The sequence below is a fragment of the Staurois parvus genome, unplaced genomic scaffold, assembly GCF_062004578.1.
Source record: "Staurois parvus isolate SC_StPar_1 unplaced genomic scaffold, SC_StPar_1.0 ptg001798l, whole genome shotgun sequence".
NCBI lineage: Eukaryota > Metazoa > Chordata > Amphibia > Anura > Ranidae > Staurois > Staurois parvus.
This window is the reverse complement of record NW_028319594.1, coordinates 454,648-481,044: the sequence shown is the minus strand read 5'-3', so window position 1 is coordinate 481,044 and position 26,397 is coordinate 454,648. Positions and strand designations below refer to the sequence as shown.

The 26,397-nt window shown below is 43.4% G+C and overlaps 1 protein-coding gene across 2 annotated transcripts in view; it reads right to left on the bottom strand.

The window, feature by feature from the left end:
- Window positions 1-26,397, bottom strand: part of CLHC1 (clathrin heavy chain linker domain containing 1) — a 66,607-nt gene that overhangs the window by 6,412 nt on the left and 33,798 nt on the right. For both annotated transcript variants that reach the window (XM_089663917.1, XM_089663918.1), the window contains exons 7-11: window positions 23,013-23,103; window positions 19,102-19,208; window positions 16,473-16,647; window positions 5,533-5,735; window positions 1,342-1,521 (exon numbers count right to left, since the gene is read on the bottom strand). In XM_089663917.1, coding sequence (XP_089520043.1) covers window positions 1,342-1,521; window positions 5,533-5,735; window positions 16,473-16,647; window positions 19,102-19,208; window positions 23,013-23,103 — 756 coding nt within the window. The remainder of the gene's footprint in view (window positions 1-1,341; window positions 1,522-5,532; window positions 5,736-16,472; window positions 16,648-19,101; window positions 19,209-23,012; window positions 23,104-26,397) is intronic.

The following is a 26,397-nucleotide window of genomic DNA, read 5'->3' as shown; positions in this document are numbered from 1 at the left end:
AAGGAGCCTGAAAAAAACAACTAATGCAGTCATTACATCTAAGGTCTGGTAAACTGTAATATATTGCATGTTTTTTTCCAGGGTTTCGCTATACAATAATTCATCATGTTGGACCTTTCCTGCAAAGAAGAATTCCAGGTATGGCATATTTTGCATAGATAAGCCTAGTACACATGATCAGAAAATCGTACGAAAAATAAAGCTTTCAAAGCAATCGTATGATAATCTAATTGTTAGTCCACAGCATTTGTCCGGAATTAATTGAAGAGACAAAAACAAACATTTTTCATGTACAATACCAGATCGTACGATTATAGTTTAATCAGTAATGTTTTTGTCCCAAAATACAATACAAATACAATACAAAACAGTACATCACTTTTGAATTTTTATTCTGTTGTGCAAGAAGTTTCGTAACTTTAGTAACCTCTTCACATTCGATATGAGACTAGCATGCAAAAACAAAAACGGACAATCATTCGTCCGGTATCCTCATTGTGTGTATTATTTATTTATTTCAGGTACTTCTATAGCGCCATCAATTTACATATATATTGTACATTCACATCAGTCCCTAACCCTCAAGGGGTGTACAATCTAAGGTCCCTAACTCACATTCATACATACACATACTAGGGACAATATAGACAGGAGCCAATTCACCTACCAGCATGTCTTTGGAGTGTGGGAGGAAACCGGAGTACCTGGAGGAAACCCGCGTGAACACAGGGAGAACATGCAAACTCCATGCAGGTAGGGAGCCTTACGTTCGTCCAGGTTGGACCAATGTAACTACAGTATGTATACCATAACTGTGGAATCCCTTCTAGAAGCTGGAAATCACTGTAGTGGGCACCACTACTCCAGTGATCTCCACTAGCTACCAGGTCCTGTGCGAAGCAGCTGCTCTGCTGCATTGTGAACACAGGACGTCGGACTCTTGGACTTTTTTCTCAATAAATGCAAAGCTCTTCTTGATAGGACAAGGTGTCATGTCATCGCCCCGTCTCTCCACCTCATCCAATCAGAGAATGCATTGAATTCATCAAGAAAATTAGAAGCATTCTCTAAATGGCGCCCATGCCAAGTGGCCAATCTCCTGTAGTCAGAATGTAGCAGGGCAGCTACTCAGCATGGGAAATGGAAGCTAGTGGGGATGACTGGAGTAGAGGTACCTATTACAGTGTTTTTCAGCTTCCAGAGGGATCCCACAGGTATGGTATATACATAGTCCAAGCTAGACCAAGGTATCCATGCAAAAATATGCCATACCTGGAATTCTTCTTTAAGCACTGAGCTAGTAAAAAATAAGCCTGTTTTAAATCACGATGGTCTACTTACCTTCTCCACACTGGCCGATGTTCTCCAGCAGTTTGAATCCATATTCCTTGTGATCTGTGCACAGCAGAGATAACACAGCCTGACCTACAGACAGTGCTGCTGGCTTCCCATCCCACTCTTTGGTCAAACCATTAATAAGCTCCATGGTAGGACATTTCTTAAGGAGGAATAGGTAATCATCTGTACGAAAAACAGACAAGGCATTCATTAACTAATAATACTAATTAAAAGCTTTCAGATTGTTGGCCTTTTGTTGGGCCTCATTACCATAAAATCCATTAGGACACTACTGTGTAACTTCAGCGTCATTTGTTTAACATTACATCCATTAATAAGTGATCGTTTTGGCACTTTTGTAGCACCCTGTCTTAAACAGGGGCTATTACCTAAATTTACGTTTTTGGCTGAGTGGTAGTTAGCCCAGACTGATTGTATAGTTTTCCACTTGGTGTTTTCCTTAGCTTAGTTGTGCTATGATTTCAGTTGGCGTCATTGGTACCACTGGCAGCAGTATGAGATTTCATAACAAGACTGAGTTATGAATATTTATATTTCCTTCAGCCAAACCAGTAGGTGGTTCAAGCTAAAGGTACATGCTGAGAGAAGGATAGAAATATTTGGGGCAGGGCTTGTGATTGCTCTCTTCCCCCAGGCTGAGGCCTGGGGAGGTGCTTCTGGATTGAACTCTGCCATTAGGTCCCATTACTTGTGTGGGGACTTGGGCCAGAAGTGGTCCTGGAGCTGTCTTGCCTGTTGTGAACAGCACTTAGAATTGGGACTATAAATGTACTATAAATGGCCATTTAAGCCTAGTATCTTTTGAAAAGTTATATGGTTACACTCCAAGCGACATTATTCATTTTAATCGTTTTTTTTTATGTACATTTGTGATATTCATATATGTGAATAATAAAATATTGCTCTAATGTACTGATATTTGTTCTTGTTCTATACCTCGGGAGGTACATTTATAGTCCCAATTCTAAGTGCTGTTGTTTCAAATAAATATTAAGGGATGCAGGGGCAGACTTCCCAGGCAATAGGGGAACATGGGGCCCCTGTGTCCTTGCCCAAACTCAAAAAAGCCTATGAAAAAGGTACCAGGGGCATCTCATGGGGCCCCCTACTGACCCCGGGCCCTCGGTCAGTGCCCGAGTTTCCAAATGGTCAGTCCGCCCCTGAAGGGATGGTACCTCCAGAGGGAATATTAACCCTATACCCATCCACCACATATGCTTTTTGATTTCATGTCTTGCCTGTTAACCTCCCTAGCGGTCTGATTATGTCCATATTTCTGTGCTCAAAGTGGTACATTTTTTTGCACGGAAATATGTATTTTTTTTATTGTAGGCCTGTAATTTTTAGGAATAACTCACTGAAATCTGTCCGATCAAGAGTCTAGTAAACATCCCGGGTATGCTAAAATTTGAAACATGAAATCATAAATTATAATTTAATAAATAATCATAAAAAATAATAATATAATAATAATAAATTGAATTATATAATATAATCAAACCAAAAACACTGAAATTTGAAATATAGCGCCAAGTTCGCACATCACTGAGCAAAGACGCAGAATCGTTTTCAGTGTCTGATGAGGAATTTCCCCCACGAATCATTATCACTCAATTCTGCAAGTGGTTCTGATTTACTATCGCTGTTCTCTAGCCGGTCTAAAACCACTTTTGACCTAAAGGGAGGCTTTTTGGACGCAATGGATGTTTCTCAGTTTCCAGGCAGAAAGAACAGTATGCATGCAGGCCGGAGCGCCGGACAAAGCACTCGGGACAAAATGTATGTGAAATGGTTTGATACAGGAATGTTATACTATGTGATTTTAGTGAATTTAGTGAATGTCACTTTTACAATTTTCAAATTTCCCTCCAGTTCCGTCCCCCGTACGTCCCGACGTCGCAGGGAACGGAACCCAGAAGACAGATGCCGGCATTGGCCGGAGGACATGGCCGGGGACACTGCAGGGGGGACATTGCAGGAGCGAAGGACAAGGTAAGTGAAGAAGAGATCCTGGAGCAGCGCTGCAGTGTATTCCCGAGTGTAGCTCGGGGTTACCGCTTGTGGTGCTGAAACTTTACCCCGAACTACACTCGGGAATACCGCCAGGGAGGTTAATGAAGGAAGCTGTGCCAAGGAAGAGACCCAGGAAAGAACCCTTATTGTCATAAAAGCCTAACAACTCCCTTGAAGGAAGATGCACTAAGTCACCATTTTTCTCTTGGTGTCAGGAAAACTTGTAAGATGTGACTCATGCTGTTAGCAAAGGAACAAAGCAGCAGACAGAAATGACACTTAGTGCTCCTAATTGAGACAAGTACACACTATAGAGGGATATGCTTTGTTCATATTTCATGTTTGAGGTTTAAAAGCACTTTAAGATACCTTACTGATTCAAATTAATAACTGAAATAAATGATGTTTTATTTATTTCTGTCAGCTTTAACGTACAACTCCAATTTTGCTGAAAAAAAAACCCAATCCCTGGGTGATTAATGTATATGTCAGGCATTTTAATATACTTTGTAGCAGATTCCAACCTTTTTCTGTTCTGTTTGTTTGGCCATGTCCTTTCCATTGATTCTGATTGGGAGAACCTGGTTCATTATAATCATCAGCTGCACTCTCAGTGTTATAATGAGAAACATTGCAGGGTCTGCATCTCTTTAGAAGTGTTTAACCCTTAAAAAGTTATAGATTGGGGCGGATGCCACTTGTTTGTACAGTTGGTTGAATTTGATGCACTGGATGCCTGCAGCTGCCTTTGTGCTCTTGCTAGATGTCACATGTGTCCAGCGGCGGACTGACCATTCAAACACTCGGGCACTGTCCGAGGGCCTGGGGTCAGTAGGGGGCCCCATGAAATGCCCCTGGTACCTTTTATAGGCTTTTTTTGAGTGTGGGCGAGGACATAGGGGCCCCATGATCCCCTATTGCCCGGGGGCCCCATGAGTTGTCAGTCCGCCCCTGCATGTGTCTCTCTGTATTTAAGGAGGGGTTTGGACATAGGGGCCCCATGATCCCCTATTGCCCGGGGGCCCCATGAGTTGTCAGTCCGCCCCTGCATGTGTCTCTCTGTATTTAAGGAGGGGCGAGGACATAGGGGCCCCATGATCCCCTATTGCCCGGGGGCCCCATGAGTTGTCAGTCCGCCCCTGCATGTGTCTCTCTGTATTTAAGGAGGGGCGAGGACATAGGGGCCCAATGCTCCCCTATTGCCCGGGGGCCCCATGAGTTGTCAGTCCGCCCCTGCATGTGTCTCTCTGTATTTAAGGAGGGGCGAGGACATAGGGGCCCCATGATCCCCTATTGCCCGGGGGCCCCATGAGTTGTCAGTCCGCCCCTGCATGTGTCTCTCTGTATTTAAGGAGGGGCAAGGACATAGGGGCCCAATGATCCCCAATTGCCCGGGGGCCCCATGAGTTGTCAGTCCGCCCCTGCATGTGTCTCTCTGTATTTAAGGAGGGGCGAGGACATAGGGGCCTCATGATCCCCTATTGCCCGGGGGCCCCATGAGTTGTCAGTCCGCCCCTGCATGTGTCTCTCTGTATTTAAGGAGGGGTGGGCTCCCTCCAGGCACACCTTCCCCTAATCTATCCACTATTTGTGCTCCAACTTGGAGACTCTCATAACTACAGTTAGGACTGCAGTATACAGAGGAGCCTTGATGTAGGCACTGCGGCTTACACGTAATATATATTTGCAAATGTGTGCAACAAAACCCTCTGTTTTTAACTTGACTTCTTACACAGAGTCAGTTTGTTTGTTTTTTTGCAAGCTGGCTGGTAAGTGTGCTGGGAAATTTTTGTTTGTGAGAAGATCATTTCACCAAAACTGAAATTTCTCTTGCAGTGAGTGCCTGAGATTTGACAGTCTGGGAAAATCAAGGAGCCATTCACACACGCAGGAAATGACATTTTTGGTGGCGTTCTGTACACCAGCAGCATACATAACACCTCCAAGTTGCCATATTTCATTGAAGTTTACATAAAATTACAGCACTGCAGATAAAAAAAGAAAATGTAATTTTTAATGACATTAGATTATGGCTTGTGTAGCAATTGTTTATGCTTTTTTATGTGCTATTTTTTTCTACAAAAGTGGAGTTAGCCTTTAAATGTATCTTTCTCCATACTAGACAGACAACATATGACCCCAATTCATAAAACGGATTACCTAATAAAAAGCGTTTGCTCTGGTAGGTGTAGTCGAGGACTCCCTGGATTTGTCCTTGTACACACATACAGAGAGCCGCCTTCCTAAGGCTAGAGCATTTTCTGTAGATCAGCTGGGCCAGTGCCAGGCATGTGACCTTGTGCTGTGGCTCTTTCTCTCCATAATCCCAAATCACATCGCCGAGAGGCTCAGAAAATGTCACCCTATACCACAGAGAGACAGAAATAAGCTTGGACGGAAAAATAAAAATAGGACAATCGGAACCTTAATTTACCAGGAACAATCATTAAGTAACGATATTATAAATCGGTCAATATACGATCAATCTCCAAACGTCAGATGGCCATGTAAACCTGGTTTTTGGCACAGATCCTTAAACTATTGTTCTTGGTAAGCCTGCAGAGATTACAGAGTGTGTTGCCTATTAAAATGCAGAGAATCCCTTTAATACATAGTCAGCCTACGCAGCCAAGGCAGGAGAGAAAGGCCATTAACTGATCTCTAGCAGAGCTGTCCAACTCTCGTCTTTGAGGGCAGATTACAAGCCGAGCTTCTAAGGCAGACCCAGATATTAAGCTTAGGGAATTATTTCTTATTAATGAGTAGCTCTACCTTTTGGTTTTCTTTTAGAGATACATTCTGTATAAATATACTTACGCTTCAACAATGTCATCGATTTGCTAATTTATTTTCCTTCATCCTTCATAGGTTTTCACGTGTTTTTTTAAAATGATGACTGTTTTCATTTTTTTAATGAGTCACAGTTATATTTTGCACAATTATTTTTTTATGTGTGTAGCAGGGGCGGACTGACAACTCATGGGGCCCCCGGGCAATAGGGGATCATGGGGCCCCTGTGTCCTTGCCAAAACTCAAAAAAGCCTATGAAAAAGGTACCAGGGGCATCTCATGGGGCCCCCTACTGACCCCGGGCCTTCGGGCAGTGCCCGAGTTTCCAAATGGACAGTCCGCCCCTGTGTGTGTAGCACCCTCCTAGAAGAGGGTCCTAGAGAGGCTCAGGTAAAGTTCTCTGCCTCCTCTGAAATCACTGGAGCGGTGAATGATTCTTTAAATGAATCTTTAACAATCTCGTGCAGACTCCACCTCCGCAACATCGCCAAAATCCGCACGTTCCTAACCCCAGAAACCACTAAACAGCTCATCCACTCCCTCATCATATCACGACTCGACTACTGCAACTCCCTCCTCACTGGCCTGCCTCGCCGCTGGCTATCCCCGCTTCAGTCGATCCTGAATACGGCTGCCAGACTCATTCACCTTTCCAACCGCTCCATCTCCGCCACCCCCCTCTGCCAATCCCTCCACTGGCTTCCGATTGTGCAACGGATCAAATTCAAAATCCTAACACTGACGTACAAAGCCGTCCACCATACTGCCCCGTACTACATCACCGACCTAATATCCAAGTACCACCCAACATGCACACTCCACTCCTCACAAGACCTCCTTCTCTCTAGTTCCCTGGTCTCCTCTTCCCATGCCCGCCTCCAGGACTTCTCCAGGGTGTCACCCATCCTCTGGAACTCCCTGCCCCAACCCATCAGATTATCACCTACTCTCCTCTCCTTTAGGCGCACCCTGAAAACCCATCTCTTCAGGGAAGCCTACCTCACCCCCTGCTAACCTGCCGACCTCCTCCACTCTTCCTACCACTCCATCCCCCACAGCTATCTCCTCCTGTACCACCATCCCCTCCCTCCTAGATTGTAAGCTCGAAAGAGCAGGGCCCTCGATCCCCTCATGTTTTGCATTGTATTGGTATTGTTCTGTCACATGTTCTGTCCCCCTTTGTAATGTACAGCGCTGAGCAAACTATTGGCGCTTTATAAATACTGTATAATAATAATAATAATAATTTTTGACTGTTCTGGGTCTCACTGGCTACAGGCTCAACTACTTCTCCCTGCCTTCTAGTGGATTCTAGAAAGTAGTGGGTTGGAAAAGGCAGACCCTTTGCCTGAACATATATGTGGTCTCAGCCAGTCCCTGGGGGAGGATGCCTAGTAGGTGGCTGAGGAGTGCATAAATAGTTTGAGGCCTGGAACAGGACAGTTCTTGTCCAGGAGAAGATCCCAGCCTGAAGGATTACTGCCCTTCTGGGAAGTGTAGCTGAAGTCTGCAGGAGTTCATTGAGACCCCAGCTCAGTGAGAGCTGGGAGGCCTATTTGCTGGATGCAGTTGAGTCACTGAGGATCTGGCCTGGAGACTCACTGGAGAAGTGTTTGCCCGATATTGGATGGAAGCATCCAAGTATACAGAGACATTGTGAGCATAGGCCTTGATATAGGATTCTAGTTACTGTTCGTTGCGCTAACTCTTTGGGTATCTGCTCCAGTGCTGTTGGATTGGGACTTTTCCTGGTGCCCCAGGGTTGCTTGGGGGGAATAAAAATAGGGGGGTATTGTTTGCCAGGAGGGGAATTATCCTGAAGAGTGTAGACAAGGCAGAGAGTGTCCTCTGATTTATTAGTGCACTAAATTTGGAGTATCCCAAAGCCCACCCTGCATCCCAGCCAAGTTCAATGAGTATTAAAGTATAAAAAGACTTCCCTTCCCTGATCACTGAGTTGTAAGATAGTCCAAGTTGTTGTTTGCCTGGCTGCTGGTACATCCAAATGGGTAAAAAACCTGGGGCAGATTAGCAGAGCTCAACAGGGGCCTGAGCTATATGTGGTCCATATACTAAAGCCCAATTTATCACCATAGCAGAAATAGAGGTGTCCTATTGCCCTCATAGGGTAGTTAGATGAGTGTGAACAGGCAGCTCAACGTAACTGAAGCATCAGTATCAGGCAGCACTGGAGAGGATTGCTTGAGAAGGGAACCACAGTGATTTGGGCAGGCTTTTGACCTTGTCCCATTCATTGTTCCCCAAGAGCATTTGGTCCACAATTTTGCCCTAGAAATGTCCACAATGTTGCCTAGGACATATAAATATTAGGTTAGTGCTAGATCGTCTCATGTTTGTGGGTACCTTACAGTAAACCTTAGCACCAGTATTAATGGGCTTATGTTCTCTCAAAACTGCTTCTCCTTCATACAAGTCTACAGGAATGTAAAAACAGCTGAAGTAGATCAAATGCAAATCAACTGCACCTGCAAATGGGTTCTAAATGATTTCAAAAGTGTCTCAAACTGATGTGAAAATCATGCTGTCCATTGAATATGGGCGACACAGGTCCTTGCTCAATGTTAAACTTTTATAAGTAAACACCCTGCCATAAAGCAGACATAAAAAATGCCTGTAATTACTTTAATACTTAGAATAGCCTCCTCTGCGTCCCTTGATTTTACTTTGTTATTGGGTTCTGACTCTGCTTAGCTAAGATCTACCAACTGCCATCTCCCTGCCCAGCAAGAGTACCTTCAACTCAAAGCAAGAAGGATAAGCCTTCACCCTAAAGGGGAAGTTCTGCTTTATGTCCTCCTACCCCCTCTTCTACCACATTTGGCACATTATAATTTTTTTTTTTTGGGTGGGGACCCAGAAGGCTGCAGAATCATTCTAAAAGCACAGCACAGTTTGCACATACGCAGTGGGAAGCTGGCTATGAAGCCACAGCCGTCTTTCCTTATTAACCCCTCGCCTACAGGGCACTTTTACCCCCTTCCTGCCCAGCCCAATTTCCAGCTTTCAGCGCTGTCGCACTTTGAATGACAATTGCGCGGTCATGCAACAATGTACCCATATGAAATTTTTATCATTTTTTTGTGACAGATAGAGCTTTCTCTTGGTGATATTTAATCACCTGGGTTTTTTTTTATTTTTTCTTAAACAAACCAAAAACCACTGAAAATTTTGAAAAAAAAAGCGTTTTTTCTTAGTTTTTGTTATAAAATTTTGTAAATAAGTGATTTTTCTCCTTTACTGATGTGCGCTAATGAGGCTGCAGTGATGGGAACTGATAGGCTGCACTGATGGGTACTGATAGGTGGCACTGATGAGGAGGCACTGGTAGGTGGCACTGATGGGCATTGACAGGCATCACTGATGGGCACTGATAGGCAGCACTGATACATGGCACTGATATATGGCACAGTTAGGCAGCACTGACTGGCACTGATAGGCGGTACTGACTGGCACTGTTAGGCGGCACTGACTGGCACTGTTAGGCGGCACTGACAGGTGGCACTGATGCACACTGATAGGCGGCACTGATGCACACTGATAGGCAGCACTGACTGCCACTGATAGGTGGCACTGATTGGCAGCGCTGATAGGTGGCACTGATTGGCATTGATAGGTGGCACTGACTGGCACTGATGGATGACACTGAAAGGCAGCTCAGACGGCCACTGATATGTGGCATTGATGTGGCACTGATAGGCACTGGCACGTGGCACTGATAGGCACTGACAGCTGGCACTGATGGACTTTGACAGGTGGCACTGCTGGGGCTACACTGATTATCAGGGCACACTGATCATCAGTGCCCTGATGATCAGTTTACATGTCCCCTCCGCGGAAAGCTGATTACGGGCTCTCCTCTCCTCTGTCAGCGTGACAGCTCGAGAGGAGAGATAACCGGCATTTCCGTGTTTACATGTGATCAGCTGTGATTGGACACAGCTGATCACATGACCGAGCCGATATCTTCAGCTCTTTGCGTGATCGGTGATCCGCTGTGTCCAAGGGACACAGCGCACCGCCAATCGCCGCACGCTCCCTGAGCCGCGCATGCGCAGTGAGAATGGGAGGACTTCATATGGCGTCCTCTCAGAACGAGAGAACCACCTTGCGCCCGTCAGTGGACTATATGGCGGGTGGGAGGTGGTTAAACATGCCAGCACCGGGGACTCAAAGACTGGCAAAGAATCAGCCTGGGTGAGGACGGAGCTAGATCCCTGGACAGATAAAGAGTCCTTTTATTAAAAGTCAGCAGCTACAGTTATTGTTTGAACATATTTGTCATCGGACGCCCTTCTCTCCCAAATGTACATCTACTCACAGTTGAATAACCTCCAAAATCCCAACAATCACACTTACATTTTTAGGTGGGAATGGGACCTCAAAAGCATCAAGGATAGGTGTTCCTGGTCACAAATTTGGACTACATTGACTTTCTGCCCCATTAATATTCTCACCATTGAATCGACCTTTAAAGCTGTCACGAGGTGGTATCTGGTTCCGTCCCGCCTGACACATTTTCATCCATCTGCCCCCAGCTCCTGCTTCAGGGGATGCTCTACTCTTGTAGACATCCTCCACATATGGAGGACATGCCCCATGCTCTCCTGGTTCTGGGAAAACGTCCTTAAACTCCTACAATCATTATTAAACTGCCCCTTCCCAAAAGACCCATGGCATGTCCTTCTGCACCTGAAACCCCCAGGCCTTATCAAATACCATTTTAAACTGGCTACCTATGTATTACTGGTGGCAAAACAAACCATAGCGAAAGCTTGGAAACAACAGTTCATACCTTTTACAGAAGTTCACCACCACCTAGATTTCTTTTGTATCAATGAAAATCTATCCAGAATTCATTTGAGAATGTGAAATGAGAAATGTGTTAAAATATGGACCTCATAGATCCAACGTGCCCACCCTTCTATGTCAACAACCAGTTACACATTGCTATAATCACTGAGATACTGGAGCTCAGGTACAAACTCTCTTGACGCCCCCCTTTTTTCTCTCTTTCATTCCCCCACCCCACCCATTTTTTTGGGGCTCTTCTGCAGGGACGATTTGTAGTTTGTTTATATGTATTTAATTGCTTGATCCTTTGCTCAGTGAACTTAGTACACTGATATCTTATTTCCCAATGCCTGATTCCATGATATAGGCGTATGGATATTCTCCTGTTACCCGTATTGTTTCATTGTAATAACATGATCAATGTACAGTTTGACACACTGTTGCTTGTTACAGGTTTTTCTATTTAATGCACAACCGCTTTTGACTTGTCAGCCATTGATTTCATGCCTCTACCTGTACACATGATAGCGTTCACAAATGTATCTCTTGAAAACAAAGTTTCAATAAAAATCTATCGATAGGGAAAGTCAGCAGCTACAGTATTAGTATTAGTTCATTTTTTTTTGTGTAGTGTACATCCTTGAGAAGAGGAGATTAAGGGGGGGGGGGGATTGATCTCCATGTATAATACATAAGGGGGGATATGATCACCATGTATAATACATAAGGGGGGATATGATCTCCATGTGTAATACATAAGGGAGGATATGATCTCCATGTATAATACATAAGGGGGGATATGATCTCCATGTATAATACATAAGGGAGGATATGATCACCATGTATAATACATAAGGGAGGATATGATCACCATGTATAATACATAAGGGGGGATATGATCTCCATGTATAATACATAAGGGGGGATATGATCTCCATGTATAATACATAAGGGGGGATATGATCTCCATGTATAATACATAAGGGGGGATATGATCTCCATGTATAATACATAAGGGGGGATATGATCTCCATGTATAATACATTAGGGGGATATGATCACCATGTATAATACGTAAGGGGGGGATATGATCTCCATGTATAATACATAAGGGGGGATATGATCTCCATGAATAATACATAAGGGGGTATATGATCACCATGTATAATACATAAGGGGGGATATGATTACCATGTATAATACATAAGGGGGGATATGATCACCATGTATAATACATAAGGGGGGATATGATCGCCATGTATAATACATAAGGGGGGATATGATCTCCATGTATAATACATAAGGGGAATATGATCTCCATGTATAATACATAAGGGGGGATATGATCACCATGTATAATACATAAGGGGGATATGATCTCCATGTATAATACATAAGGGGGGTATGATCGCCATGTATAATACATAAGGGGGGGATATGATCACCATGTATAATACATAAGGGGGGATATGATCTCCATGTATAATACATAAGGGGGATATGATCTCCATGTATAATACATAAGGGGGAATATGATCTCCATGTATAATACATAAGGGGGGATATGATCTCCATGTATAATACATAAGGGGGATATGATCTCCATGTATAATACATAAGGGGGATATGATCTCCGTGTATAATACATAAGGAGGATATGATCTCCGTGTATAATACATAAGGGGGGATATGATCACCATGTATAATACATAAGGGGGGATATGAGCTCCATGTATAATACATAAGGGGGGATATGATCACCATGTATAATACATAAGGGGGGATATGATCTCCATGTATAATACATAAGGGGGGGGGATATGATCACCATGTATAATACATAAGGGGGATATGATCTCCATGTATAATTCATAAGGGGGATATGATCTCCATGTAGAATACATAAGGAGGGATATGATCACCATGTATAATACATAAGGGGGATATGATCTCCATGTAGAATACATAAGGGGGATATGATCTCCATGTATAATACATAAGGGGGGATATGATCTCCATGTATAATACATAAGGGGGGGATATGATCTCCATGTATAATACATTAGGGGGGATATGATCACCATGTATAATACATAAGGGGGGGATATGATCGCCATGTATAATACATAAGGGGGGATATGATCTCCATGAATAATACATAAGGGGGTATATGATTACCATGTATAATACATAAGGGGGGATATGATTACCATGTATAATACATAAGGGGGGATATGATCACCATGTATAATACATAAGGGGGATATAGTTTCCATGTATAATACATAGGGGGGATATGATCTTCGTGTATAATACATAAGGGGGATTTGATCTCCATGTATAATACATAAGGGGGGATATGATCACCATGTATAATACATAAGAGGGGATATGATCTCCATGTATAATACATAAGGGGGGATATGATCTCCATGTATAATACATAAGGGGGGATATGATCACCATGTATAATACATAAGGGGGATATGATCTCCATGTATAATACATAAGGGGGGTATGATCGCCATGTATAATACATAAGGGGGGGATATGATCACCATGTATAATACATAAGGGGGGATATGATCTCCATGTATAATACATAAGGGGGATATGATCTCCATGTATAATACATAAGGGGGATATGATCTCCATGTATAATACATAAGGGGGGATATGATCGCCATGTATAATACATAAGGGGGGATATGATCTCCATGTATAATACATAAGGGGGATATGATCGCCATGTATAATACATAAGGGGGGATATGATCGCCATGTATAATAAATAAGGGGGGATATGATCTCCATGTATAATACATAAGGGGGGATATGATCACCATGTATAATACATAAGGGGGATATGATCACCATGTATAATACATAAGGGGGATATGATCTCCATGTATAATACATAAGGGGGGATATGATCTCCATGTATAATACATAAGGGGGATATGATCTCCATGTATAATACATAAGGGGGATATGATCTCCATGTATAATACATAAGGGGGATATGATCTCCATGTATAATACATAAGGGGGATATGATCTCCGTGTATAATACATAAGGAGGATATGATCTCCGTGTATAATACATAAGGAGGATATGATCTCCGTGTATAATACATAAGGGGGGATATGATCACCATGTATAATACATAAGGGGGGATATGATCTCCATGTATAATTCATAAGGGGGATATGATCTCCATGTATAATTCATAAGCGGGATGTGATCTCCATGTATAATTCATAAGGGGGATATGATCTCCATGTATAATTCATAAGGGGGATGTGATCTCCATGTAGAATACATAAGGAGGGATATGATCACCATGTATAATACATAAGGGGGGATATGATCTTCGTGTATAATACATAAGGGGGGATATGATCTCCATGTATAATACATAAGGGGGGTATGATCTCCATGTATAATACATAAGGGGGGATATGATCACCATGTATAATACATAAGGGGGGATATGATCACCATGTATAATACATAAGGGGGGATTTGATCTCCATGTATAATACATAAGGGGGGATATGATCTCCATGTATAATACATAAGGGGGGATATGATCTCCATGTATAATACATAAGGGGGATATGATCTCCATGTATAATACATAAGGGGGGATATGATCTCCATGTATAATACATAAGGGGGGATTTGATCTCCATGTATAATACATAAGGGGGGATATGATCTCCATGTATAATACATAATGGGGGATATGATCACCATGTATAATACATAAGGGGGGGTATGATCTCCATGTATAATACATAAGGGGGGATATGATCACCATGTATAATACATAAGGGGGATATGATCTCCATGTATAATACATAAGGGGGATATGATCTCCGTGTATAATACATAAGGGGGATATGATCTCCATGTATAATACATAAGGGGGATATGATCTCCGTGTATAATACATAAGGAGGATATGATCTCCATGTATAATACATAAGGGGGGATATGATCACCATGTATAATACATAAGGGGGGATATGATCTCCATGTATAATACATAAGGGGGGATATGATCTCCATGTATAATACATAAGGGGGGGGGATATGATCACCATGTATAATACATAAGGGGGATATGATCTCCATGTATAATTCATAAGGGGGATGTGATCTCCATGTAGAATACATAAGGGGGGATATGATCTCCATGTATAATACATAAGGGGGGATATGATCTCCATGTATAATACATCAGTGGTTCATATAGTGAACTCGGTGTAGAGTTATTCACCCTGAGGTCATCACAGAGGACAAGGGGACACTCTTTATGTCTGGAGGAAAAGAAATGTAATTTCCAAACACGGAAAGGCTTCTTCACAGTGAGAGTTGTGGAAATGTGGAATAGACTCCCTCAAGAGTTGGTTCTGGCCAGCTCAGTAGATTGCTTTAAAAAAAGTCCTGGATTCTTCCTTGGATAGACAGAATATAACTGGATACTAACATTTATAGGTAAAGTTGATCCAGGGAATATCCAATTGCCTCTTGGGGGATCAGGAAGGAATTTATTTTCCCTGCAGGAGCAAATTGGATCGTGCTTTGCTGGGTTTTTTTTTTTTTTTGCCTTCCTCTGGATCAACTGTGGGTATAGGATTATAACTTTTTTTTTTTTAATGATTGAACTGGATGGACTTTTGTCTTTTTTCATCCAGACTAACAAACTAACGTCCAGAAATGTTTATTTTGCACAATAGGAAGTGTGACATAATGAAAGACGAGGTAAATGAGGGATGCTGTGTATCACCGTGCATGCTTTCATATGTAGAAAACTAAGATGAAATCTGGTTTGGGTTTTCTGGGCCACCTTGGTGGTGTGAGATCTGAGACAGATTTTGCTTCCCACTTGTGACCAGCAGTAGGTGGGATAAATAAGGAAGGACTGGAGCAAGAGGTGGCTCTGGCCTGGGACTCAGAAAGCAAAACCTGAGGGAGCTACATGTGGAAACCGCTCTGTAGGAGTAAGAAAAAGTTTTAGGCTTTTTTTTGGTGATTGGGAAAACCTTCACCTTTAGGAAAGGAATATGTGCTGTTTAGTTAGAGCCTAGATGGCAAGGGTTTCATTTCTGTTTTGTTCTAATTGTTTTATTTGCAACTTTTTTAACCCCTTGGTGCCGGCGCCTCCCGACCCTTTAGAGGTTTCAGAAGCTGAGAGGCGGGGCGGGGTTTTAGGGTCATATGACGCCCTCCCAGAACTTGCCGGCCGCTATCTGCGGTCGGCAACTGGTTAAACACGGTGAAAGAAACATACAAACCATTACAAATCATATGATACAAAGTGACATCAGACAACCGAGAACAAGGAAGCATCATACAGAAACACAGGAATACACATATAAGGCCCACACCGGGGGTCCAGATAACACTTTATAAAACAGAGGGCTGTGAAGCCCACAATCACATTATAAAATATATAAGATGCATTCAAGGATTTTATAGTATTTCTTACCTTTGTTGAGTTACCCAATGAACGACTAGTTCTACCTTATTGTTGGCTAAAGCACATTTAACTCCCTCCAGTGTGAGTGCTGCATTAACAGGATGCCTGGCCAAATTACTGGAGCCAATGACAGCCTCAAAAAATAACAGCAAAGGAGGATCCTGGTCTTTAGGCTGTATAACAGCTGTAACAAGAAAATATAGAAATGAAGTTATGACATTCCCAATACAAAATGATGACATTCCCATTGCACAATCATTAAAATGTTTAGCGGCTGAAGAAAAAATGTTCACAAATTAAAATTGCTGTACAATATATATCCATAAATGCACTTGCTACTTTATTACATTAGGAAAATAGGATTTTTGTACCTATCACAAAATCCATTTCATTCCATTGAGGGATACAGGAAGTCCTTCACCTCTGGGTTATCCTGCCACTTTCAACGGGCCTGGACACTGAGAAATAAGCCTGTAGACGAGCCCAGAATAACCCATCTGATTTACCAGCATGCTTCAGCATAGTAACAAGCACTGCTGAGAACATGATCGTAAACTAAGACCTATTTCCATTAATGCCCACAATATTTCAGGGTGAGTACAAAAATTCAATTCTTTTCTAGTCCATCAGGGGACGCAGGAAGATCCTTACCTTTGGGACATCCAAAAACAGCCCAATTGAGGGATGGGTTTGAAAAAAATAGACATTTAGTGCGTGGGGAGGTGCAGCAAACAGAACTTGTATTAAAGCAAAAGTTCAAACTTCAGCCTGGTGCGAAGGCACCCAACAAGGAACACTCCCAGGATGAAACGGCAATGTGGATTTGTGCAAGTCTCAGGTGTGCCAACAGTGTCTGTTTTGGAGGGCAGAATGCAACCTGTACCCAAATGAGAGGATTCCAGGAACAATAGCGTGTTCCTACTCATCTGGAATCTCTCCCTACCGCTATTCACTGTCCCTGACAAATGAGTGACCTGTCCCTACACTACCCACTCGCAAAAATGCATGCCAAGCCCGGAAGCCATGGTCTTAAATAGACTCAGCCGCCAGAGCTATATGGGGCAGCAGCATCCATCTGGATCACTTCCCCAGTGACCCAGGAAACCATGTAGGAGTATGTTCCTCTTGACTCCCTCTCCCTTTGTAGTGTCGCTGTGGTTGAGCGCCACCTGCAGTGGAGAAAATAGACTGCACCTGCCTACAAGTGATTTTAAATCCAAGATGGGGTGAATGCCCCCTTTGGGTTTGGAAATTGTAAACTGGTTGGAGTAAAACCCCTTGAAACCATTCTGTCACTGAAACTGGGGCAATGACATCTTGATCGAGAAGACTCATTTATATGCTGACGAGGAAGGTTGGAGGTGAGAAAACAAGAAAGAGGTTAGGGAGCAAAACCCCAGCTTGTAGCCTTTGTATACAACTTTCAGCACCAAGGTGTTTGAGATGTAAGCACCAAGTGTTCACAAAGGATACCAAATGTCCCCAAACTCTGGAAAATGGGGAAGAGCTTTCATGGCTGAGAAAGGTTGTCTGTTTGACAAACACTGAGCCTCAGACTTTGTCCGTGAGCTGGGAGCCAAGCTTGGCGGTCTGGATGTGGATAGTGCAGGAATGGAGAAAAGATAGCAATGTTTCATAACTGATAAAGTGGTAGAATACTTTGTAGTCTGTCCCTTAGGCTTCAACTGAGAAAGATGGGTACTCTTGCCACCAGTAGCTTGATAATGGCATGAAGAGTAGAACTGAAGAGACATTGCTCCTCAAAGACCAAGCAGACCATACACATCTTAGATGCAGGTTTCATGTGCAACACTCTACCCAGCAGGTGACATCAGCAATCAGGCCCACAAAATTAACCCCTTCGGCATGGGAAACAGGGAATTTTAAAGCCAACCAGTAACCTATGTACTTGAGGTAGCTCCTGGTGTTTGACCTGGTGACCTAGTGTTCCAGCCTACTCACAATGTGTGTCTTCAAAGACTGGAGGCAATGCCAGTGGCTCTGGACCTGGAATACACTCTGTGACTAAATTGTTACTGAAGCAAAATCTGGAATGCAGTCTATGCAAACCCCAGGGCCTGGAGGTTACTTTCAAACCATACCGAACTGGCTGCACCAGATAGCTGCAATTGAAAATATCAGCTCTAGCAGCGGTGTAAAGAAGTGTCTTTATTAAAGAAAAAGATCTTGAACAGTAAGAAAAAGGTGCTAGGAAAAAAAGCAGCAGAGCTGAAGAAAGAATGAGGCATACTGGTGGTAGAAGGGGTTATCCTGGCTGGCCTACCATCTTTTGTTTGCCAGTGTCCAATTCTCCTGTAGGTGGCCATATAACCCAAAAAGTGAAAGACTTCCTGTGTTCCTCAAAAAATAAAATAGCTTTTTTACAGCCCATTCATAAAATGTAGGCCGTAGTGTAGTGATGTCATGCAATTCGGCTCATTTTAATAGTGCTCCAGCACTTTTTTTTTTCAAGCATTGTTTTGGCTGAGGGAGCAGTGCAGTGTGGGTAAGTAAGCGCTCCTGTGGTCAAGTAAACCTGCTTGTCCATTATGAGGAAATGATAGTTTTACTGCAATATTTCCTTACACAGTTTTTATGGTTTATCATGGCAGTACAAAAAGTAGAAGATTCTTCTTACCTTTAAACCTCTCCATGGTTTCTATATTTCTGAGAATGCCCCTGGGACTGTGAGCTGCATAGAGAGCCGCAGCCTTGTACTGTCCGCTGACTAACAGCTCATTAAATCTGGCAAAGGACAAAGAATACATTCTGAGCGCTGGAGTATATAACATTGTGTTCAAAAAGGACAGCTTATTAGCTGCCACAAGGGCATCACACTTAATAAGGTTAATTAGCTTTGTCATGTCACTATCGCAGTGTTTTGTGCCAAGAATAACATTTCTTATTCCCAAGAAAAAACTGTTTAGCAGCTTCGTCAGTTCATTTTTAATTGTTTTTAAATAGGTTTCTAGGAAAGAGTTAAAAATGGACCCATAGTCAAAACATACAAATATATAAAAAGGTTAATTGCAGCTGAGTAACAGCCTAAAAATTCACCTTTTGCCTTCTAAAAAGTAGCAGTGCAATTCTTGATATGTGATATTGCCTTGGCACCACTGTTCCTATAACCTCATAACGGCATATCTGCAGGTGAGAGCTTCTAAGGCATATCCTGCCCATTCCTACCTCCAAAGCCCACGATTCACATGAGATCTGTCGTGTCTTCCTGAGCTCTGTAGTCACAGCTGGTGATGGTACTGCTGTGCAGCTCACTGTTCTTCTGAAGGGTGCTGGAGAGGAAGCTGTACCTGAGGACCTTCAGTGGAAGGATCTCACTGCTTTTGCTTTGTTTTTGCTGTGAATCGGTGATTCCTCCACCTCTCCTGCTGCTTTATTACTATCAGTTCACTACTCATTGGGGAAACATGTTTGGCATGAACAAACAAAGCCCTGTTCCTCTACAAAGAAGGCCACTTCCACAGACACAGCATGGAAAAAGGCATGGCAAATCAGTGATGGGGAACAGATCAGTTGCAGGAAGCCTAGTAGCAATACTGGTGAGTAGTCCTTTTCCATCCCCTTGACTTTTTTGGTGGCATGACTTCCACTGTATAGGTCCCCTTTAATACAGTAGTGTATGAAAATCACATTCTCCAAGCATATTTTTGGAGTCTGATTCTTGTTCAGTTAAAGCCCAAATTCCAGGAAAAAATAAAGTTTCAATTACCTTACTCCTCGTGTCGTGTCGTGTTTGCAAACATCTCCTCCTAAGTCATCCTGTAGAGTAATGGGGGAATGTGACAATGTCCTCTATGAGCCAAGCTAATCTCCTAACCTGGGGACCAGCCATTTTTGCCTGCTCATTCTTCTTGGTCACTGGCCCCCTCACTGCCTTTGTGTGTCCTCCTGCCTCTGGAATGTATGAGAGTGGATTCTACCACTGGCAGTGTTGTCTCCACCCACCAATAGGAGATGTCCACAGTGTACAAGTAGTAACATGGACACTCAAAGGACCCCAGAAAGTAATGAGAATGATTGCTAAATGACTGTGGCCTAAGATAAGTAAAACGGGCATTTGGATAGGCTTTATTTTCATACTAATGCTTATTTGGGGGGGGGGGGGAGTTGCTAATATCCTGGATTTGGGCTTTAAAGCATTTTTGGCCAAATCAGATGATGTCTTAAGTCTGTAGGTGGCCCCAAAAACTGCTGGTTGGCACCATTTATGGGAAACAATCAAATATGTAGTTTAGAAAACCTGTCCCAATCGCTGATATACTTTTGTAAGCCAACATTAGAATTCTTATCCTCTTCATAGAAAGTACTTGCGAACGTATCTCAGCTGGCCTTGTAGACCAGCCTTTCTCAGCCAGGGTTCCTTGAGCAGTTGCTAAGAGTTCCTTGAGCAATAAGCAACGTCTGTCTCTCAGATGAATAATAACTGTCAGCAATGATCTTTATAGCTATCTGTACAGAGGGATTCTTGCCAAATTACCATAAATGTAAGAAGCTTTCTCTCCACTGACCATCACGCTAATGCGCCATGAACTATGGCATAGTAATTATCAGCAGGGATTCCCTGAGCTCTGAAAGTTAATCCAAGGGTTTCTCCATGGAAAAAAAATTGAGAAGGGCTGGTATAGACTCTCTACAAGTACAAAACTCTGCACAAACTTTGTATGTAGGAGGAGTTCCAGTACCCTGGGGTGTGCTGGAGGGTCTATTGTTGCTGGCTGCTATGGGATCTATTGTCTCTTGGGTGGATCTGTTGTTTCTTGGGAGGTCTATTGTTGTAGGGGATGTCTACTGTTGCTGCTGGTGGTCTATTTTTGCTGGTGGGGGATCTACAGTGAAGGAAATAAGTATTTGATCCCTTTCTGATTTTGAATGTTTGCCCACTCACAAAGAAATGATCGGTCTAAAAATCGAATGGAAGGTGTATTGTAACAGTGAGAGACAGAAAAGCAACAAAAAATTCAAAAGAAATGCATGTCTAACAAATGATGCACTGATTTGCATGTTCATGAGAGAAATAAGTATTTGATCCCCTATCATTTCAGCAGGCTTTCTGGCTACCAGGTGTCTTTCATACAGGCAACAAGCTGAGATTAGAAGCAGTCTCTTAAAGGGAGTGCTGCTAATCTCATTTTGTTACCTGCATAAAAGACACCTGTCCACAGAGCAATCAAACAATCAGATTCCAAACTCTCCACCATGGGCAAACATTCAAAATCAGCAGGGGATCAAATACTTATTTCCTTTACTGTATCGTTGTTGAGAAGGATCTACTGTTGATGGAGGGGTCTATTGTTGCTGGTTACTGGGAGATCTATTTTTGCTGATTGGGGTGTATTATTGCTGGGGTGGATCTTTTCTTGCTGGGGTAGGGGTGGGTCTTTTCTTGCTGGGGGCAGACTGTTCCATTGCTGCTAGCTGCAGGGCATCTATTTTACTGCCTTTCTGGTTAGCATTTACAAAATCCATACAAATTACTTAGCACCACAAAATGATACCTTGTTCTGCATTCTCTAAAAGGGGCGGTACTGGGAGGTGGGTAGGAGGTAAAATCAAGGGACAGTACTTGGAGGTGGGTAGGGGGCAGAGACAAGGCGTGACTAAGAGGGGGGAACCTGCACCTATTCTCTGAGAAAAAAAAGCCCTGACTTAAGAGGCCAAAAGGAAGCAAGCTTTGTTTTTAGGATGCAAAAATTTTTTTTTCAAAACCAGCATTTTTAAGTTTTAGGTTACAGTGTTGATTTGTGCCAGTATATATGTACATTCATAGGCCGACTGTTCCATCCTTGGTTGGATTCACAGGCAGACTGTTCCATCCTTGCTTGGATTCATAGGCCGACTGTTCCATCCTTGGTTGGATTCACAGGCAGACTGTTCCATCCTTGCTTGGATTCATAGGTAGACTGTTCCATCCTTGCTTGGATTCATAGGTAGACTGTTCCATCCTTGGTTGGATTCACAGGCAGACTGTTCCATCCTTGGTTGGATTCATAGGCAGACTGTTCCATCCTTGGTTGGATTCATAGGCAGACTGTTCCATCCTTGGTTGGATTCATAGGCAGACTGTTCCATCCTTGGTTGGATTCATAGGCACAATGTTCCATACTTGGTTGGATTCATAGGCAGACTGTTCCATCCTTGGTTGGATTCATAGGCAGACTGTTCCATCCTTGGTTGGATTCATAGGCAGACTGTTCCATCCTTGGTTGGATTCATAGGCACAATGTTCCATCCTTGGTTGGATTCATAGGCAGATTGTTCCATCCTTGGTTGGATTCATAGGCAGACTGTTCCATCCTTGGTTGGATTCATAGGCACAATGTTCCATCCTTGGTTGGATTCATAGGCAGACTGTTCCATCCTTGGTTGGATTCATAGGCAGACTGTTCTATCCTTGGTTGGATTACTTAGTAATGGACAATGAGGCTATATAAAAATAGTGCAGTGGATCTAATTATATTTCTGTCTTCTTAGTGTGATGTTGTTTTTCATTTTAATATGTGATATTAGGAATGACAAAGTCATGTCTTTTACCTTTCTACATATTCTAGTAAGGATTCAGCTTCCATACTCTTCCTTGGCTCCAGATCATCAAACACATTAGTGGGTGCTGACTCATCTGTAGCTAAATACAAAGTCATAAAAAAAAAGACTTCCATGACAAAGCCAAAATTTATTTTCTGACAGTGCAAATGCTAATTGTTCTTTTACAAATGCCTGCAATTCTGAATATGGATTTTATAGGTAAATAAGATGCTAAGCTCTGATGTTAAAGTAAATCTATGCCCACTGAGAATGAAAAGATACTCCGGATGGCTGCACGCCTTGTGGGCTTTATTTATCAAAAAACATATCTGAGGACAGAAAATCACAGTGGGGGGAAGGAAAGGCATTGACGTGTTTCGTGGTTTTCTAACGCTTAATCATATGAATCATGGAAAAGCACAAAAAGCGCAAAATGCATCAATTTCTTTCCTTCCCCCACTATGATTTTATGAAAAGATGCTCCGCTTGGCTGCACATTATGGGCTTTATTTATAAAAATACAGATTTGAGGGTATAATTTAAATATCTGTCCTATAAAAATAGGTCTTGTAGGTGCAAGCACTCCCTGCATAGTTGCATTGAGTCAGTTCACTGCAAAAGTACTGCAGATACACACTTTGAGCCCTGGTACACACTGATGCGGTGCAGAATTCGCAGCGTTTTCTGTGCAAATTCCGCACTGCATCAGAATCGCACCCCGTTCATGCGAACCATTGCGGGTGTGTATGTTAAGTTAACAACACCCCAAAAGCGGTCCACAAAACACGGTGCGATGTGAAGAATCGGATTGCATGGGTGTGAATACCCATGTGATCCGATTCTAGTGCGGACCAAAAAAAGGGTCATGCACCTTTTTGGTGTGGTGCGATTGCAGCCATACAAAATGTACGGCTCCAATCGCATCGCACATAAATCGCTTGTGATTTTTACAGGAATGCGGTGCGGTTCCTGTGCAAATCACATGTGATATACCGCACTTCATATATGTGAACCTGGGCAGCACAGTGGCTAAATGGTTAGCACCTCTGCCTGGCAGTACAAGGGTCATTGGTTTGAATCCCAGCCATGGCACCCCCTGCCTGGAGTTTGCATGTTCTCCCTGTGCCTGCGTGGGTTTTTCTCCCACACTCCAAAGATATGCTGGTAGGTTAATTGGATCCTGTCCAAATTGGCCCTAGTATGTGTATGTATGAATGTAAGTTAGGGACCTGAGATTGTACGCCCCTTGAGGGTTAGGGACTGATGTGAATGTACAATATATATATGTGAAGTGCTGCGTAAATTGACAGCACTATACAAGTAATGAATGTAATAAATAAATAAAACCAGACTCAAAGTATGCCATTATTCACCACAACATCTGTATACAAACAGCTGTACACTGAACATGCCACTCCTTAGAAAAGGCTTTGTAAAATGGTCTGTAGTCTCACATTGCCCACCTGTGGCGACGCGCCTCTGACACGTTTCACCCTGATTGCACTTAAAGGATAAGTTCACCTTTTAGTAAAAAAATTATATATGCAGATTTTTTTGCAAGTTAAAATAATGTGCATTTATTATTTTTGTCTGCAGAAGCCTGTAAATCATTGCACCAGTGATCAGCAGATTGCTGCTGCCATGAAGGTCTCCTGCAGACCTGTCAGTATATCTGCTTGTCCATACAGGATGTACAAGCAAGCAGATATACTGACATAAAGAATGAATGAACTACCACGGCACTTCACAGCGCCATTGTAGTTCGCGGAGGACTACAAGCCAACAGCCGCTAAGGCTGTCGGGACTTGTAGTCTCTCATTCAAAGGGGACTGTCAATGAGTGATGCGGCCGGGTGGGCGGAGCCCCGCACAGCAACAGTTTTTTTAACTTGACAGCTAGAGGGGGGAGAAGGTCCCCTGCTAGCTGTCAAAGCAGGGAGCGGGGGCTGGTCTGATCATATCATGTTACACCCTGAATATGCGTGTAACATGTAACATGTCACGAAAGGTGAACTTATCCTTTAAAGTGAAACTAAAGGCACAAATACTCACCTATACTGCTGCCAGGCTCATCCACGTTACCAACCGTTCAGTGTCTGCTACCCCTCTCTGCCAATCCCTTCACTGGCCTCCACTCAGTGTCCTCCACCCCTCTCTGGCAATCCCTCCACTGGCCTCCACTCAGTGTCCTCCACCCCTCTCTGCCAATCCCTCCACTCAATGTCCTCCATCCCTCTCTGCCAATCCCTCCACTCAGTGTCCTCCACCCCTCTCTCCCAATTCCTCCACTGGCCTCCACTCAGTGTCTTCCACCCTTCTCTGCCAATCACTCCTCTGACCTCCACTCAGTGTCCTCCACCCCTCTCTGCCAATCCCTCCACTGACCTCCACTCAGTGTCCTCCACCCCTCTCTGCCAATCACTCCACTGACCTCCACTTAGTGTCCTCCACCCCCTCTGCCAATCCCTCCACTGGCTTCCATTCAGTGTCCTCCACCCCTCTCTGCCAATCCCTCCACTGGCCTCCACTCAGTGTCCTCCACCCCTCTCTGCCAATCCCTCCACTCAGTGTCCTCCAGCCCTCTCTGCCAATCCCTCCACTGGCCTCCACTCAGTGTCCTCCACCCCTTTCTGCCAATCCCTCCACTGGCCTCCACTCAGTGTCCTCCATCCCTCTCTGCCAATCCCTCCACTGGCCTCCACTCAGTGTCCTCCATCCCTCTCTGCCAATCCCTCCACTGACCTCCACTCAGTATCCTCCACCCCTCTCTGCCAATCCCTCCACTGGCCCCCACTCAGTGTCCTCCATCCCTCTCTGCCAATCCCTCCACTGGCTTCCACTCGCGCAACGAATAAAATTCAAAATACTAACAACTAACAAAGCCATACACAACCCTTCCGCCAGCTACATCACCAACCTGGTCTCAAAATATCAACCAACCCGCTCTCTTCGATCCTCCCAAGATCTTCTGCTCTCTAGTTCCCCTGTCACCTCCTCCCATGCTTGTCTCCAGGACTTCTTCCAAGCTTCTCCTATTCTATGGAACTCCCTACCCCAATCTGTCCGCCTATCTCCAAATCTATCCACCTTTAGACGATCCCTGAAAACCTCTCTTTAAAGAAGACTATCCTGCTTCTAACTAGTAAACTGCCTTTAATTTCTTCCATCAGCTGATCCCCCCCACAGCTATTACCTTTTGTATCACTCAACCCTTCCTCCTAGATTGTAAACTCTAACGAGCCGGGCCCTCTGTGTCCTCTTGTACCAAATTGTATTGTAACTCTAATGTCTACCTTCATTTTTTAAAGCTCTGCGCAAACTGTTGGCGCTATATAAATCCTGTATAATAATAACTTATGCTTCAATGATCTGATGCCTACAAGGTCCCTCATCAG